The 19,511-nt window shown below is 36.1% G+C and overlaps 1 protein-coding gene and 1 long non-coding RNA gene across 4 annotated transcripts in view; one reads left to right on the top strand and one right to left on the bottom strand.

Moving 5' to 3' along the window:
* On the top strand, positions 1-13,040 carry LOC110058815 (uncharacterized). Of its 3 annotated transcripts, none has more exons than XR_002297686.2 (3): positions 1-507; positions 1,871-3,250; positions 6,447-13,040. It is a non-coding gene; the product is annotated as an uncharacterized LOC110058815 (long non-coding RNA). The 3 variants fall into 3 exon arrangements; XR_002297687.2 differs by having other exon boundaries at positions 2,168-3,250; XR_016208983.1 differs by having other exon boundaries at positions 3,117-3,250.
* Positions 12,981-19,511, bottom strand: part of LOC110043943 (uncharacterized) — a 16,081-nt gene continuing 9,550 nt past the window's right edge. Inside the window, exon 4 of the mRNA XM_089295469.1 lies at positions 12,981-17,720. Within this exon, the coding sequence (XP_089151595.1) occupies positions 17,626-17,720 (95 nt within the window). The 3' untranslated portion in view covers positions 12,981-17,625. The remainder of the gene's footprint in view (positions 17,721-19,511) is intronic.

The following is a 19,511-nucleotide window of genomic DNA, read 5'->3' on the forward strand; positions in this document are numbered from 1 at the left end:
TCTAATTAGTCTTCACTTAATGTGTGGACTGTAAAATGAGATAAATGTCATTTGCATTTGAAAACTCCCCGACTGCCTTGGTCTGTTCACCCGTCTGTGCCTGGGCCTCCACCAAAACCAGAAAAAAAAAGGAAAGAGAAACGTAAAACGTAAATGAACGTGATCCCGCGTAAGTTCCCCCGTTAAACCGTCTTCCCGTCAATTTTTCCCGTGACACGCCGCGTTCGTTTCCGTGAACAACAAGAAACTGGGAAAGCTGGGAACGAAAGAGAATCCCAACATTGCGGAGGAAGCTCTCGGTTTTCATTTACCGTATTTGAACATATTTTGACGCCAAAGCTATGACGGAGACGCCATTTATGATATCACACGAGTTTTAAAATGTATTTGTCTTCGTCTGGTTGGATTTGGGCAGCTTCAGCTGCTGCAAAACACTGAAATAGAGACCACGTTTTAAACAACGCTGGCAAATAGAACTTCCTAGATAATGCAAGAGTCATACCAAAGGTAAGCTTAAGCATAAACGCTGCCATTTAGAAAGATTTTCGCAGTTTTTATTGCTCAAGTTAACCTTTAACGTGGTTGAATGAAACACTCCAAGTGAGTTGTACTAGTTTTTCTTTTCATCGCGGCTGACCGTTGGAAATTCAAATAAGCTTAACTGTAAAATTTCTTACTCGTGTCGCCAAAATATTGAGAATTTCAAAGCCGATAATTGCCAAATTTATCGGCTAGAGACGGATAACGTCTTTTTTTTTTTAATTAGTAAAGAGGTAAAATGTTAATTTCTGTTCTGGGGCTCTTGATGATTTTATTCTCAGTAGTGTTCTTTTTTATTGCCTCCCTAACTTTTTTGAAAAAGACAAGTTGTTTTCAAGATGATATACTGTGCCAGAGAATGTAGTTTTCGTCATGTGCACTACAGCTTTTTAGAATTTGTAATTGCACGGCATGTAAGGAAAATGAAGGTAGTGAGATACATATTGACCGTAAGATGTCTGGTTAAACATGACTTCAGTTATCACTATCTCATAAAGGTACACTCCAGAAGACAGATCATGAAATTAAGAGTGGAGAAAACCATCTTCAAATTTACACATTGTTTGCTGAAAATAGCCCCACATGGCATCTCAGAGAATCATTTTTCAAAAATTTTTTCCCCCGGAGGGGGCAACCCCCCTCCCATAGTCTCCCTGAAAGATGCGCAGTGCGTACCGTGACCAGCCACTCTGCAGCAAGTTTTTCAGGCACACCTTAGCCGCCAACATTTTGGATGGAACCTGCTACTCAAAAAACCTACTGACAACCCTGTTTGGAATTAAATCTTAGCCACAAAAAACGTTTGAAAAAATACTCAGGAAGAGTGTCCCCTCAGTTTAGGTCAGGTTGGGGTAGTTAATTTAACCAACTGAAAAAGAAAAAGAAATCTGACTCTAATGCAGTCATTATTTGATGTAGGTACAGCATATACAGATTACACATAAGCACAAGCTCAAGCACAATGATGTTCACACAAGCATGTTCACACATATGCATGCAGTGTGAGTTACATCACTGGAGAAACAAGATGGCAATCGTTTGAATTCTTGCACTTATGCTTGTACTTATTTTAGGCCAGTTCCCACTTGTGTCGCTCGTGAAATAAGCATTAGGAAAGCATAAGAAAAAGGAAAATGTTTCTTTTTCTTGTGCTTATCCTTGGGCTTATTTCACATAGGTACACACTAGCATTTTCTTGTGCTTACGCTTGTGCTTCTGTATTTCACCTAGGTACACACTAGCATTTTCTTGTGCTTACGCTTGTGCTTATTTCACCTAGGAGCACACTAGCATTTTCTTGTGCTTATACTTTCGCTTTCTCTTGTGCAAGTATGCACCAGGCTTAAGTTAACACATGGCACAATAAATTACCAAAGCAAAGCACACATTTTAAAAGGGAAGCTGGTTATGAGGTTTACCTTCACTGGCGACAGAGATACTTCAGTAACATGAGTCAAAGAAAAGGATGAAAGACAAGGTCTGGACAAGGTCAATTGAAATGTCAGGTTATTTATTTCTTTGTCCATTGCTAACACACACCTTCAGTGCTCACAAACTCAAACTGCTTTTGGAATTGTGACTCCAGAAGGAGGATTGAAACAATTTTTTTTTTATCTTCGCTGACTAGGTTGTATCACTTACAATTTGATGTACAGTTTTTAAAAGGTCATGCATTGAAAGCTGTAAGTTATCACTTGTTGAAACCGGAAATTTAAATAACTCTATTGAACACAGCGTAACCTGTAAATTAAAAGAACTAGGGATGAGTGTTTCTTTAGAGAGGCTTTTCATATATTCTGTAACTTTATTGCAATATGTTTTCCGCTTGGCCCAGCCACTTAGCTCGATTAGCCTTAGCTATTTCTAAGTGGCTGTGCTCTGTTTTTCATTGTTATTTTTTCACATTGCATGTATTTATTTTTATTGTAAAATTTTTCTGGGCACAAAATAAAGATTGTTGTTGTTGTTTGTTGTAGGATTGGAAGGATGAGAATTTTTGCACCATGGAATGTGTATGATACATACATTATTTATGCTTGGAGGATCAAAACTCGAAACGAGTTAATACTGTAGAAAGGCTACTTTACTGTAAAAACCCTGTTCAACCTGTGCCTCACTTGACCAAACTGCTGACGAATGTCACGCTAGAAACACAAAATCTTTTTTGAGCGAAAAACCAGGCCTGGGTGTTAAGCTTCTTCAAACTTCTTGTTGATATCAAATCAAAATGAAATTGTTTTTTGGTTCAGTACTTCTGGAGTGTCAACACTTCAAGAATGTTGCTGTTTCAAAACTTTATGGTGGTATTATTGATGTAGGGTAGCCTGCAAAAATGCTGGTAATTTAAAACCTTCTTAGTGAGCTTACCCTACTTAACCATGGCTAGCACTTACCAGTAAAAAAGGAAGCTGTGAAGATGGGTCCTGTCTTGCTCAATTAAGGGGGCCCCCAGTGTTCCAGTGGGGGAGAAGGGCTGCTTGATCTACCACTGTTCACAGCTCTGCAGGTACTGTCAGTAGCTGCTGGACATGTGGTTTTAAGCAAAGGTTAATAGCCTCCCTTTTATCATCTTTAAGGAGCTGATAGAGGACAGACAAGGACAGTAACAATCCAAAACAAATAAAGGGTCGCAGACAAGACTAGACTAGCTGATGTGATCAAATGAAGCACACACCAAGCCTGATGGAAAGTGTTGAATAAAAAAGGCATGGTAAGTGATCTGAATTATTTTCCTGTTTGAACAGTTTCTTAAAGGCCTGCTGGTGACTTGCAGAAGCAAGTCAGACACCTGGTCCAATACATAGTATACATGTAATACAGTAAACACCCGCATATAAGAACACACAATTTCAGAGGTCAGACTGATTGTGTTCTTATTTATCGGATGCTTAGTGAAAAATCAGCCTCAGGATGTTCTTAAATGTTCTTAAATTTTTTTAAATTCAGTGCTGTACAGCATAAAAAATGTTGCTAGAAATTTTAATCATGTTTTTGGACAATTACATAAATTGATGGAACAATAATTAAAAACCTAATGTTCAAATAGGTCTACTGTAATCAGTAATGTAACAAAACAGTAACAAGAAGGGTGTATGTATAGTTCTGTGGCAGATCCATATGCTGCCCCACCCTTGAAATGCCTAAAGTAGAGGTCCACTGTACATCTGCAAATCTGACACCCTTCCCATTTTATAAGAACATTATTTTTTTTTCCAGGCTGATATTGTTCTTATAAAAGTGGTGCTTTATTTGCCAAATTTCAGCCTGATGTTCTTAATCCATGTGTTCTTATATGCGGGTGTTTACTGTAATTGGGATGAACAACATTCATTGTAAGCGAGCAGGCAGGTGTGGATGGGTGAGTGAGTGAGTGTCAAAGACAGAAATTTGGATATTGAGCTTAATCCATCCCTCTGAAGTGTCATCCATATTTTGAAAATATGAAACATTGAAAACATTTTTATTAGCATTAATTTTGTTTTAATAGAGTCCTAAAGTGATGATGTCACAAAAATAAAATTTTTGAAATTATAGGATATGATGTCGTATTCTTATAGAGGATCTTAAAAGATGCCCTCACCCCAAAAATTACCTCTGAATTGCAATTCCCGATAGAGATATAAGGGATCAAAGTTTGATAGCAACCCATACAAACCCTTCAAAATTTGTTTCAGTTCCTTCAGTTTAGAACTGACTCAAAATTAGAGAGATTTATATGGGGCAGTAGCAAATTTTCATCCCTTATATTTCGGCTGGGAATTACAATTAAGAGGTAATTTTGGCAAGGACCCTTTTCTTATGACGCTCTATTCGAAAATGGCGCCAAATCCCATAATTTCTCAAATTTATTCTTTTGTGATGTCACACTTTAGGACTTTATTGTCCAAGGCATATGCAAACTTGTTATTTTTTGTGTTGTCATAATCAGCATAATGTTTAAGACAAATATTATAGTCAATCCTTCTCAATATGGTGGCTAATGAGCAGAGCAGCATCTTCATATCATTGAGATGCCCCTCCCCTCTAGTTCAGAGCATTTAAGGTTACAGTATACCTTCAGGGTGTCTTGCGCGCAAGCGATGTAGCGCGTGCAGTTTAAGCTGTAGATACCTAAACCCCTACATCAAATTAAAGCTTATGGGGCTGGCTATCAAACTATACCAAGAATTTTGAAAGAAAATGAATTGTCGAATTTTTCATGACCACTAAATGCGAGCGCCCGAATCACCTTTCGAAAGCTACAAGTCAAAGCGAATTTGGTTTTTCGCTGATTTAATTTTTTCCTCGGTTTCAGGGCCCAAAGCGCTTAAAAAATGTGTCTGCGTTTTGGCATATTCAATTGCAGTAAAAAGTTACAGAACATTTTCGAAATAGGATTAAAAAAATGTGGAGTGATCGTACAAAAATCGCTCTCGAAGAAAAAGTATTTCGAAATTAACAATTCCCAGACACGTGTTTGTAGTTTATATGTTGAACTAGCCACTGTCCAAATTTAAGAGCAATTGAACAAATTCCCTTTGAGTTATAACTCTTTAAAGTGTCTGCTTCAAGTGAAAAAATTTATTCGAGAAAACAGTGCTAAGAAAAATTTTCTGCTTTGCAAACAAACTCCGCCCACAAATGCCTTTAACTGGGTTCTCAGATAACTAAGCCAATCAGTGCAGGGAAAGTTTACTACCGTTAACCTCCTGGTGAAATTTACGCACGAATCTCTAAAAAACTCTTGTGTTTCGCAATGCGCTCAAGGAACCGAAGGCAGAGAGATAATTTTTCTGTAGCTCGTTTTTTCTTGAAGCTGGTCTGGCAAAATGGGGCAGACTAAAAAGGATACGAACGCTAGAGTGGCTGAGCGAAGGAAACAAACAAAAGAAAGCGCGGACAGCAACTGTGTGTGGGTAACTGTGCATGGATAATATTTCAAATGGTCTCAATGAGTCCGACGATTCGTCGATATCGGACTCATCAGAAGAGTCTCTGTCAGCATCCCTGTTATTGCTGTCAAGTTCCGAAATTTTTACAGAACCTTTCTTTTCTCTTACCATGAATATTTGCCCGCCTTATACGATAACTATAGCTTCATCCGCGTGGCAAACTTTCGCTTCTTCAGTCATTGATGTATTTTCATTCATTCTTCGCTGTTTTCACTTTTTCGAACTGGTCCATGGTTTAAACGTGGTCTCTGTTTACTTATGACTTAATAGAGACACGCCTAATACCAAAGATGCTGGGTAGTCAGAACAACAATGCTGATCAACTGAGTAGTCAATTCGTGACATCCATATAGGTAATTCCCGCGAAAATCGTCTCGGTTGATTGCATACGTGCTATAGGGCTGTCAATCAAGAGGTAAACTTTTACTTCCGGTGGAAACGTAAAACTGCCATTTCTCCGCCAATATTTAGCCTTTTTCAAAAAATTTTTTCAGAAATTAGAGATTATTCTTCGACCACTATTTTGACCCCAAAATCCAAATTTGAAGAAAATTGCCGACCCGAAGGTATACTGTAACCTTAAGGTGCTCATTTCAAGCTTGTTAAATAAATTTTATTCCAGTAGTATTCCTTATAATGATTCAGATTTACTAACCTCTGGCTTCAGAGCTGGTTCAGAATCATTAAGTCCAACAAGGAACATCATTGGCTTTCCTCAAGGCTAACTTTCTGCTGCAAAAATAGGTGATTGATTGCTTCAGGATTTTTTCTTTTCTTTTTCTTTTTTCTTTTTTTTTTTGGGGGGGGGGGGGTCTGGCTGTTATGAATGTTTGGGTGATCCTTTACGAAGTTGTAAAATTTTTATGACTCCATCCAAAAGCAAATTTTCAGATAAACTATTTATAGCATTGTTTTTATGCAAGGTTGGCAAAAGTCATGTACAAAATACTAACTTGTTAAAGTTTGGATTTGCAGGCAAGTTGCTAGAGAGATACATGTAGAGAACAGGATCAAGGACTGTGGACCCAGGACTCAGGATAGAGGACCAGGGAACAAAGACAGGACTGAGGACTGAGGACTGCGGATCAAGGACAGTGGATGAAAGCAAGCCTCAGATGACCAAGAACTTTCACAGCGATGAATTGTAGATATTTTAAGCTAAGGTATATGAGATATTACCGCTAGCAGAGATGTCACAGTGGAAGAGGGCTCGCCTCTCACTAATGTGCCATATGTGAGTTTGTTGTTAGTTCTCACCTTGTCCTGAGGGTTTTTCTCTGGGTACTCTAGTTTCCCTCACTCCTGAAAAAGCAACATTTTCAAATTCTAATTCAAATTGGCTTCCTCTCTTAATATCATTGTTGACAAGTGTTTACCAGTACTCCTCATTTAATGTAATTCAACAAATTAAATTGGCAACACATTGCTTCTTGTCGATTGAAATGAAAGATACATTGATTACTTGAGGTAAACATTTGTTTGCAATGTAATACCAATACTCACTGTTTATTTCCTAGTTACATGTGCACTAAGTGCTATAGATTTCATAATCTCCTTTGCAGCTGTTATTTTTGTCAATAAGCAAATTGGAAAGAAGCTTTTTTTAATTTTCCATTTCTTTCAAAAATCTCCTTTTAAATTATAGGTAAAAGGGAAATTCCTGCATCCAATCAATCAATCGATCGATCGATTGATTGACTGATCAATCATTCATTCAATCCATTCTGTCTATCAGTCAAATGAATCAATTAAACAATCAAACTTAATGTCTCAATCAAAAAGTTCTTACATTGTATGCAGCTATAACTAAAATAGCAATTACTGACCTTTAAATTTATCTAGTTGCAATTTGAAGATTTTTAACAGACATAAATTTCAGTTAATGCAAAACTCTTTTCTCCCCACTAACCTTTCAGGCACCAGTTCCCAAGCTCATCTGTTTGTGATGAGTTTAAATATCACTTTGATCCACAGGTTTTGTACCCATATAAACAGAGTATTGAACTGACCAATGTGTTGTGGGTGCTGTTCATTTGTAAATAAGTGGCTTGCTTGCAAATTCAGTCTGTGGTTATTCTAAGACTTTTTATTGTCACATTAATTATTATTTTTGAAACCAAAATTGCTCTCGATATCAGAGCAGAACATTTTGCCTGTAACAATCATTACTGACTACAAATTAATTGAGACTCGATTACGGTAAAATCTGTTTCTGATCATATAAAATTTTCAAGTTTGATAGTTTTTTATTTTATTTTCATGCATACAGGCATAAAACAAAGAATTGTTCAAAATTGCCTTAAAAGGTAGAATTTTTGCAATTATTATTGTTTAATTCAGAAACAGACAATTGATTGCAAAACCCAGGCAGAAAATAAACTAAAATACATTTCAATTAGAAAAAATGTCAAAAGTTATTTCTGTCGAGTTATAAAACACAAGTGGAAGTTTGGGAGAATGAGAAATGCTGTGGGAACATGAGCCGACAGGCAAGTGTTTCCACAGCTTTTTTGAGTTTCCCCAAACTTTCACTTGTGTTTTTATAACTTGGTAGAAACATGGAGAACATGTTTTCTACTTCTTTCAGAAAATACCGAAAATGGAAACAAAAAAAAAAAAAAAGAAAGAAAAACAACTTGACATGTTTATTTTGATCATCAAAATTTAAATTCTCTTTGTCTACACCCTCATTATGTCAACAGCTTGTGCTAGTTGTGTGTTTCTATCAAGTTATAAAAACACAAATTTTAACGAATCAGCACATGGATTTTCTTTTGGGCTATTTTCTAAATATTTTTTCCATGTGTACCTAGACATTTTGAGGTACACATTCAAAATTCTCATGTTTAAATTCTAGGCCATTGGAGTCTCTTAAATGCAAAAGTAAAATTATTCCTACAGAGTTCTAACGACATTTTAATTTTAATTGCAAAAGAAAAATTGACTTTACATTAATGTTTTGGTATATGTATGGGCGTTTTGGTGTACCACTAAGGCAGTTGCATCATACTGCAGCATATAATCATTACAGTAACTCGATTTTACAGAAGCCACTTATTTGCTCATGAAAACTCTAGTTCCTCCTCCTCCTCCTCCTCCTCCTCCTCACAAGATTCCTATTGAGCAGCGTTATGGTGAAATTTGTATTTTTTTTTTTTCTGACATTGTTCACCTCCTTTCCTTTGGTTATCCTTGGGGCTCTTAAAGTGAGTTTTGACTTAAGAAATATTAAATTTTGCCAATTTTGTGAAAAAAAAAAATTATAATACTTTGCACTTAAAATACCATTGCTGGAATGTTATGTTACTGTTTTTGGTTTGTTTGATAAGAATTTTTCCTGTTTTCATTTTCCAAAAAATACCTTTTGTAATTTAAATTAACTTGTTTTGGGAAAGTAGCTGCTCAACAGGAATTCCAAGAGTTATTTTTATTAAATAAAGAGCATTATGTACTTGAAACTACATTATCACCTTTAAACAAAGAAGGCCTCCCAAAACTACCCTTTTGTGGTAATGTTACACAGCTATACTAAGTAAATTCAATTGGCTGATCAAGAAATTACTTAATTAAATACAATACCAATCTGCAGAAAAAAATTCACAATTTTATTCAATTAATTTATTGTCATACAAAATTATTATTTCGTACATGATCACTTTTGAGCCTACGTCCTCTAAAATAATTTATTCAAAGTAAACTCGAGTGTCTCATTAAGAAATTACTAACACGATACCAATTGGTAGGAGTTAAACAATCTTATTCAATTTATTCATTTTCATACAAAATTTTTCCCTACACGATCAGTTTTACATGTAAATGTCAAATTCTGAGTTTAGTTTTTGTAAAATAATTTCATTGCCTCCTTTGTTTTAAGGTGCCACCGCAAGCTCATTAGCACAGAAGTATACAATTTCTAGTTAACTCAGCTAAGAAAACACCACAAATTGTGGTGTCATAAAGTTCTCCACATTAGCATTAGCACAAAGGTGATAAAAAATAGACCAAAGGTGGGGTAGTCAGAAAAACTGGGGTGTATAAAAGTCCCTTCAGATCTTGTGGACTTTCCTAGTCAGCCATAATATTGGCATCATTATAGTACATGTATCTTAGAAAGAAAATTAACCCTTACACTTATTTTTGTTAGGGTTTCAATGCAATAGTTTTAAGCAGTTTAAAACCACTTAGGAAATTGTTCTTGTTAATTCTACTTTCTCCAGTAAAGTCTTAGGCACAACTAAGTATATATGTAAGTATTATTACTGTTTAAGTATCAGTTCAGTAGCAGATCTAGTTAGAGTATAGGTTTTGTTTTACTCAAGTGGATAGGTTTTTTCCTGTGCTAATGAGCTTGTTAATTTTTTCTTTTTAGTTTTTATACTTTCCACTGAACTTAGTATATTTTAGATTATTTTCAGGAACTGAGATGGCCCATACACCCGCACACAACACAAAATGATCAGATTTAAATCTAGCCGATCGATATCCCTGCAGAGTTGTGGAAACTCTTGCTCTGAGGACGGTGTTTCTGACCTTCCTCTGCAATATTCCAACTGAGAAATCCTGGTGAGTTTATCTGTTCCGCTCATTTTTGATGAAGGCATTTGGACACTTTGATGATGTGGCCGTTTGCTCTCAAGTGGAGAAGGCATTACGAGGGAAGGTGAGAGTTTGCTTTTCATGTCTTTTCGGCTTTACTTGACTACGTCAGAATACCACACCTTAATTTCAATTGGCTTCAAAGATGTTTGTTTTCAAACATCTCTGGAAACTTTCTGTTGTTGAGGACGTAAAACAGTAGTGCTTTGGTGCAGGTCATGGGCAGTACATTTCCAGGATGTTGGGGTTAGTTTAGAACAATGAGGGTCACTGAACTGGCTTGACTGGAATTTCATAAGCGACACTAGATTGAGCGATAGTCACCTGGGATTCTTCTGAAAGAGCTGATTCTCGTTTAGGGCTTTTCTTAATTAAGAAAAAAAATAACTTTCCTCTTGTTTTTCTAATATTAAGAACAAATTAGATATTAAATAAAAATAAATTAGTCACAATTATCTTTAGAACAGAATTTATTAACACCATCAGTCCACAGTTCAAAGAAAAATTAAGAGTACTGACAGCTTAAAATATAAATTACAATTATCTAGAATTACAACTTTGGCTTTCTTTCTGATTAACTCTAGGAATTAGTTAACCTAAAAGAACTCAAAAGCAGGCTCCCGTGCTGGCGCTACTTGAGTTGTCACGCAACACTTCTTCCCGGGGTGTTGCGTGATTATACAAATAACGCTTTTGAAGGAGGCCTTGTTTTAGGAAATTTTAATCTTAGCAACTAAACATTTATTTAAGTTTTTCGTGATTTAAGTTTAAAACATAGGTGAGTTGTTCATTTTGACTAATTTAACTAAACTGGTAATAATTTTTCGTAACCAATCATATCAATAGTTCGATATTAATTTTGTAAGCCGATTGTTTATCTTGTGTTCTTTAACTTAATCTTGAAGTAGGGATTTAATTGGATTTGCTTTCACTTAGGCCAATTGTTCATTTTGATTTCAAAAACTTGAGACTTTAATTTTTGACTAAGTGCATGACTGTAAGCTAATTATCAATTTTGTATTGCAAAACTTTAAATTCAATTTACAAAACCAAACATATATTTCGTTTTGTTTTTTTATAAATTTCGTAGGCCTATTGTTCATCTTGACTTCCAAACCAAACTAAACCTAGAAAACGTTTCTCATCGTTTTTTTCTAATATTAGTTCAACTTCGTTGTTATCCTCGGGGATGCAGCGGCAGTTAATCAAGACGAGACGAAGTAAACCGAGCGGTAAAACCTTTCGTCGGGTCGATTTTGCCGCTCGGTTTTCGTCGACTCTTCCGACTAAGTGCCCTGAGTTTCCGAGGATCATTCGTTGTTCAGTGTAATTCAAAGCACAAATAAATTTCAAAATTCCACCGTGTTTGCATTTTTAAGACTATTTACACTGTGAATATTTAATAAGATTTACTTTGAAGGCTGCGCGCGTAACAATTAAACTACGATTGTTTCGAAAATACATGTACGTCTCTTTTTGAACAGAAATAACACTACATCGATTCTAAATAACTGAAATTTAATATCAAAACAAACTTAACGCAATTCTAGGTGATGCGAACGGACTAATCGCGCCCGTTTGCTTTCGCGTTAGTATTTATTTACTTAAGCAAAATACGCTTAAAGGTGGAAACAACTTGACTATCATCGCTTTAACTTTGATCTTATTTAAACATAAGCGAAAATTCCTGAGGTTGTATCAGCTTCTTTTGGTGAAGTTTGTGAGAGGACAGTCGGCAGGAGGTTTGGTCGGCAAGTCAGATCAATGATTCTCTGCGTTCGATTATTTTCTTGGCATCCATGGAAATTACTAAACATGACTTGTACTTTAGCGCTTCCGTTTTCCTGTCCTTCCAACGGAGAATTTCTGGATACAATGTTTTGGAACCGCATCTTAAATTTTATTATTTTGGCATTAATCTTTTCGCATGAAAGTGAAGTATGATCATCGCAGTAAATTTTCCAATTTAAGCAACTGGAAAGAAGAAGCCTGAAAAAAAAAATCAGGGCTTCAACGGGATTCGAACCCGTGACCTCCGCGATACCGGTGCGATGCTCTACCAACTGAGCTATGAAGCCACACATTGGGAGCGAGGTCAATTAATTGAGTTCATATCTTCCCGTGAGTGAAATGATGTGAAGTATATATGAAATAATTCATATTTGAACTGCGGTAGTAGATGAAAGTGAAGTATATAGCTCAGTTGGTAGAGCATCGCACCGGTATCGCGGAGGTCACGGGTTCGAATCCCGTTGAAGCCCTGATTTTTTTCAGGCTTCTTCTTTCCAGTTGCTTAAATTGGAAAATTTACTGCGATGATCATACTTCACTTTCATCTACTACCGCAGTTCAAATATGAATTATTTCATATATACTTCACATCATTTCACTCACGGGAAGATATGAACTCAATTAATTGACCTCGCTCCCAATGTGTGGCTTCATAGCTCAGTTGGTAGAGCATCGCACCGGTATCGCGGAGGTCACGGGTTCGAATCCCGTTGAAGCCCTGATTTTTTTCTTTCCAGTTGCTTAAATTGGAAAATTTACTGCGATGATCATACTTCACTTTCATCTACTACCGCAGTTCAAATATGAATTATTTCATATATACTTCAAATCTTTTCGCATATTACTTACGGCTCTCAAAGCTAATAAAAATTCCAATTCAAATGGTGTGGTATTGAGACGTAGTTATGTGAAACCGTGGAAGCATGGGGAGCAAACTATCACCTCCCGCATTATGCCATCTCCACTTGAGAGCAAACGGCCATATCATTAAAGTGGTCAAGTGTCGTCATCAAAGATGGCGGAGCAGATAAACAAACCAGGATTTTAAAGTTGGAATATTAATTAGGAGCAAAAGAAACACTTCTCCTTAGAGCAGAGTGAAAACAACTCGACAAGCAGGGACAAGATCGGCTAGATTTTTTTATTTTTTTTAAGCACAATAAAACCGCAGATAAAGAGACAGTTTTTTTGGTGGTGTCGTTTGTACCAGCAATCCACCATAACTAACCAGGTAAACACTTGTGTCCATAACTAAGTCCTGATATACAGTGTAATCTGTCACGCAACTTGTCCCGCAATTTTTTCGAAAACAGCGTGACAAGTAAATAAAACATTAAGTCGTATAACACAACGTACAACGGACGAAACGTTTGGAAAACAAGTCGCTTCAACGGTTACAGAAAGTAGAACTAAGTTCCAACTTTCTCCAACTGCTGTAGTAACTGTTTCGCATAAATTCTGTCCGTTACACGGTATGCTAAACGACGCCATGTTTCATACAACGCACTTGTCACGCCGCCCTTGAATACATTACAAGACTAGTTGCGTGAAAGATTACACTGAATTACAGGACCACAAACCAAGTTCTGCTTATTACGAAAAAAAAAAACCACCGCTAAAATAATGTCTGCCGTAAAAGCTCTCATTGTACCTCTATCACGTTTTCGTTGTAGTATCTGCGAGTTGCAAACTGTACTTAGTTGCTCAAAATAAGTGCACCCGTCCCTGTTCAAATTTTGCATAACTGTTACGGAACGCCTTCGCGTAAGCGTGACTTAAGTCTTTGCATGTCACGTTAAAATTTAGTCAAATCTAGGCAATTCACAGGAGTAAAAATGCATAACATCATAAACTCCGATAAGACTCCTAAAATAGAAGCACGGGCGATTGAAAAGATCCTAGAATTAGCGAGATAAGAATTTGTAACTCACTGTAACTCCTTGAAAATAATTTGCAAGTATGAATTAGAGACGGCTAGATCCTCAAGGAAAGTAAAATGCATTTTTCATTTTCTTTTTACAATTATTGAGAATTTTGAAGTATTTCAAGACAATCGGTAAACATGAATTACAAAATTATTAAATTGTGTCCAAGTTTAGAGATGGCTATAAGAAAATTAAGAACACTTTTTCAAAATTTTGTTTGTATTGAAGCATAAATTTCCAAATAAATTATAATAAAAAAATTACAACATTTCAAGACAATCTATAAAATATGTGACTTGGAGATTATATTGCATCGAAGTTTAGAGACAGAAGTAGTGCGTCCTTGTGGTTCTGGGAGCTTTATAACTTACATTGAATTTCAGCAGCGATTTCCTTGTACCTTCATATCATTAACTTTACAGTGACCCATATTCGTCAAAAGAGACTTCAGTTAAAACACACCGAAATCGGGTGTAATCATTTTCATGTATTTTTCGAGAGTTCAGTAGACAATATTTACAACCAAGACTTCATGGCCTAATTTAAGAGGGATTAAATAAATAGAATTTGTAATTGACGTTTTTTTTTGGAACTTAACCCTTCAGCAAAAGTTCAACAAAGTGATGAGAAATTAGTTTTAACAAAAAATGAAATCTCTTTGATGCAGCTATTTCAGACAGTTGAGATTTAACTCCTTTTGGACATCTGCAAAATGTCCCACTGAATCACACAGTTAAATCTCTATTTTGATTTCCAAATTCATCAATTATCATTTGTAGTAATTCTGCATAGCCAAAGTAATGAGAGTGGCAGAAATGAAAATTAAATCTTTTTGAAACCTCACAGCTTTTTGGAACTCCATAAAATGCCAATGATAAAACAACTGAATCGTAAACAGCCAAACTGGAATCACCATTTTCATTTTCTATCTCTTATATGAAACGATTGGAAATACGTGAGACAAGAAATACAAGTGATAGAAAGCAACGTTTCAGTGTATCTTGTGCCATTATCAAGGTTACATAATTAATGATAAAAAGCGGTTTGTGAAGAGGCTAAGTTGAAGTGAATTTACATAAAAGAGTGCCAAGGTAATTACATGAATATTTTAGCACGAAGAGAATCAGACTGTACATTCAGTGCTGGTTCAGCATTACATTGACAAGGCAGTCAAATTTGTTCGTGCATTTCTTGATTACATTGAGGCGTGCTAAGAAATTTTTCGGAACAGCAGTGTCATCATTAATTATGTAACCTTGATAATGGCGCAAGATGGACAGAAACGGCGGTTTCTACCACTTATATTTCTTGTCTCGTGTATTCATCAATATATTAATCATTCATTTTAATAATACCTTATTGTCAAAGTAACAGGAATTCAGTGGAAATCAAAACTAAATCTCTTTGATGGAGGTGATGGACAATTGACATTTGGGAACTTAAAAACACCCCTCCCCCATGCCCTGAAGAACTTTTGAATAGCAAAGTGCAGTTTACTATTAATTATTTCATTCACCAACAATTCATTTTTAATTAACACTTGCAAATATTTGCACTTAAACTGACGATTAACAGATTGATCAAAACAAAATGTTTCAAACTTTTTCACTGCCAGTCTGTCATATTTTCCATGAATTTTGCAGATTTGGGTAAATTGCAATATGGACTGTTTTCAAACTCATGCTGAAGGGATAAGTGTTAAGAAATAAAATTGAACGGTAAGTCACATTTGTACCAATGGGCCACTGTACAGTAACTACAAATATAACAGACATGCATAGCCAAACAGAAGTCAAATGTAAACTACCAGACATCGCAAACACTAACATGCATTTTAAATAAAATTGTTGAACGTGGATAACACCTCAAAGAAAAATGCAAATAATAGTGTGAATAAACATAAACAAAGAATTCTTTGAAAAGAACTGCAGGTAAACCACAGAATTTGTAAAACAGCTTTTTAGAGACTAATAATATTTACTCAATAATTTTATTCATAGACAAGTAGTCAACTATAAAAACCACTCCTAAAATAAATCAGTTCTTAAAATGTTCTGATAAATAGACTTCAATTTGGCAGTTACTCATTTATCAATTTGCCAAATTATATTCACTTTCTTAGCAATTAATTTATCAAGACACTGGTCACAACAGCAGAGTTTTTGTTCAGCAAGTCAATAAAAATTCAATTGACCACAAAATGAGGTCTCTTGTTGTTTGTTGTTTTGAAATGGTTAATAAACAGAAAGGAAGTATGTCTAAAATTTTCTTCATAATTGGACTGTGGAAATATTTTTAAATAATTATACACCCACATGTATGTAGAACAAGAATGAAGTCATCTACATGCAGAAGTGTTCTCACACATGAAAAATTACTGTATTTCCTCAGTTGGTCCCCTCCAAGTGTCCAACCTGCCCATTTGTTTTTACTTGTTGATCTGTACCCCTATCAGGGATAAAAGCAGAATTACACCCTCCAACCACGTGGTTAGGGCACTTAGTTCCCGGTGTTGTAGTCTGGCCTTGTCTTATGGGTTGGTGCTTTACATAGGGTTAACGTCATTGCACCTTTCCCCGTTGGACAGAATTGTTCAAGAAAAATTACTATGACCCCCATCCCCCAAAAACGATATTTAGTCTATTTGTGTCAAAGATTAATTGACCCATGGGAATTTTTTTCTGACAACCTGGGCTGCGTTGTTCGAAAGCCTATTAACGCTAATCCAGGATTAAAAGTTAACCAAAGTATTAATTTGTCTTGTATAAAAATGTTTTTCACTACTTATGTTTTTTGTAGTTTGAGATTATTCAAACTCAAAACTGAAGGACAAACATTGTAAACAGAAAAACTCACCGAAAAGTTGCAAAACTGAAATCAAAATTCTCGCTAATCCTGGGTTAGCTTAATCGGGCCTTGAACAACCCAGCCCTGCCTTTTAAGTTTATTTGCAACCCTCCATCTATAGAAATTGTAGTTTTGTAAAATTTTTCTGAAGGGAAGGAAGCATAAATACCCCCAGATGTGCTATGTTACCTCTGAACTGGCAAGATTGCCATGTTGTAGTAAGATTCTCTCCTTCTCCCCAGACCATGGCTATACCAATGTATTTTGATTCTGATGATCTAAATGGCAGGGTGTTGTCTAGAATGTGAAAACCAATCAGGGTTACAGTATGCATATTTTTCACATTCACAGAACAAACTCTTTCACACATCCTCAGGCCCATCTATAAGGACACCAACCCAAACCCTAGTCCAGTACAATTTTTTAACAATGACAGAGATTGCAGTCTTGTTTGTTGCAGTCTTTGCAAACCTGAGTAGAAGTCATCTTGGTCAAGTGAAACATTGGTAGTCAGTTTATCAGGAAATGTCATCAAAATGATCAATTTGCTGTAATGTTGTTGACTGTGTCAAGCCATTATGTAAAGGTAGTAATCAGTGACTGATCAGTTATGGCCTGATTCAATTGGATTATTTTTTGTCAAGCTTGTGTTGAGGCTGCTTAAAGAGTCCACATCACAGTGATCATGTGAGTTCTGTTGAGGTCAAAAAATACCAGAGTGACTACTGTAAGGTGTTGGTACAAGTTAACAAGTGTCTGTTCTAAGTAAGTGTGGTGGTCAGTTGTTGAAAGAGTGTTGTACTATGGGTTGTAATTTGAGTGGAGTTAGTTCTCAGTAGTTTGGTCTAGTTGTTTTTGTTCGAGGTATACAAAAGGGAGCCTTCTCATTTTCTCCATTTTTTTATTCCCCAAGTTTTCCCTGACTATTTTTGGCTGAAACCCCTGAAGGAACCAGGTTAAGTTTTGATTTGATCACTGCATAAGAACACAAGTGTTTACTTGGTCCTGGATTGCAATAAAATCATCAATCTAGAATAAGATTGCAGATAATATCCTCCTCTTGTCTTGTCCTGAGGTATTTTGACTTCAGCTGTTCCAAAGAAGAAAAAGAAAAATTTAGTGACTGTTAAGTAAAAGTATTTATGGTGTAGTGGCATAACACTAAGTAAAATGGTCCCCACATTAAGGAGCCTTCCTTAAGTCCTTGAGTTATGTTCCTGAACACGGCACTTCACTCAAACAGCAGCCTGCATAGCTAAGGGATCATATTTTTCTCGTTGGTTTAACAAATTCTTATCAACAAGTTTTCTTCCATGAAAACATTTTTATTTCATTTAAGGAGGGTACCTACTTTTGTTCGTGCGCCCACATTCTGCGCATCACGCAAGGAATAGTTTAAGTGCCACGCACGCACTGGAGTTGACATTGACGCAATCAACTACGCTACCAAGTACACGACTGGGGAGGAGACAGGAAAAAATGTAACTGGCGCTGTAAAAGTTTTCAAAAAAGATCAATAACTTTAAAAAAAAGCGTTGCTACCCCTGCATTTTATGTTATGAAATGGTAGAGGCAAGGCTATTCAATAGATGACTAGTTTCTGGTGGTGAGCAAAAGGTATTTAGACTGTATTTTAGCTGAACTTAAGGAGGACTGTCAGAGAGGCTAAAAGCACTATTGCAACGATTTTATTATTAAAAACATACCACAAATGGTTTTTATGGTACCATTTACCATGCAGTTTTAAGATCTTTATAAATGTGTTTGCTTTTCTGTATGTAAAGGAGAATTCTAAGGAAATCTGGCAAAAAATATCCTTTCCTTCTTTCTTCAAAAAAATGCTGATGTCAGCATTTTTGTTGAGATTCAAGGGTAATAATTATCTCGAAAAAATGCGTGGCTACCCCAATTTTTCTTTGTGGATTCCAATAGCCCTCACAAAGATTTACTTTTCCCTTGTTGTCCTAAACTGGCACAAAAACCTTTGTTTGTCCCTAGTATCTTTCAAATATCTTTTTTCAGGGCTATGAATATGGATAATTGTTGACAAAACAAACCATGCATCCACTGGATAGTGATTTATCCAGTAGATAGCATTATCCATCTTTTGAGCAACCCAGGGGCCTGTTTCTTGAAAGACCCGGTAAATTATCAGGCCCGGTAAGTCACACGGTAAGTCCCTGTAAACTTTTCAGGTGTTCCTTGAAGTTCCCATTATTTTCGATCCTGTTAATTTTTCCGGTAACTTGCCCACTAATTTATGGGAGGTCGTGACCTCCCGTAAAGTTACCGGGGAGTTGCAAAACCAAACAAAATGGTGGCTGGGGACGGACTGTTTTGTTCCAAAGACGTCCCTTTCTAGCCGATATGGCTGACTGGGAAGTCATTGAACAATTTCAGCTCTCATAAGCAAGAATATAGTGGTTCATTGAGGAGCTAAAGGAGGAATTGGAGAGAAACATGGCGAGAAGCTGCCCGCTGGCTCTGGAAACCCAGGTAAATATAATTGTTGTTGTTGTTTTATTTTTTACAGTTTGAAGACGTTTGCATGGAAGTGCTATATAACTGTGAAGTTCTATTTTATTGTTTTTCAAAACCAACAAACGGTGTAAAAAAAATGAATGAATAGATAAACACTGTCATGTAAACGCCAATCACTCATCGCGCATTTTCGAAATGGCTTCTTTGTATGAACATCAAAATGGGTTCCTGTCACGCAAACCTGATCTTACTGCAAGCCAAACCTGTTTCCTGTGTTTTAATTGCAGATTTTTTTTTTTACTTATTTTGGAGAAGGAAATTAGAAAACAGACATTCTACAAAAAGTAAGCATAAAAGAGCGATCGCGAAGAGTCGCATCAAGCGCAGTGCACAAATGCTG

The sequence above is a fragment of the Orbicella faveolata genome, unplaced genomic scaffold (assembly GCF_042242905.1).
Source record: "Orbicella faveolata isolate gen_17 unplaced genomic scaffold, um_ofav_v1 contig_26, whole genome shotgun sequence".
In the NCBI taxonomy this organism is placed as follows: domain Eukaryota; kingdom Metazoa; phylum Cnidaria; class Anthozoa; order Scleractinia; family Merulinidae; genus Orbicella; species Orbicella faveolata.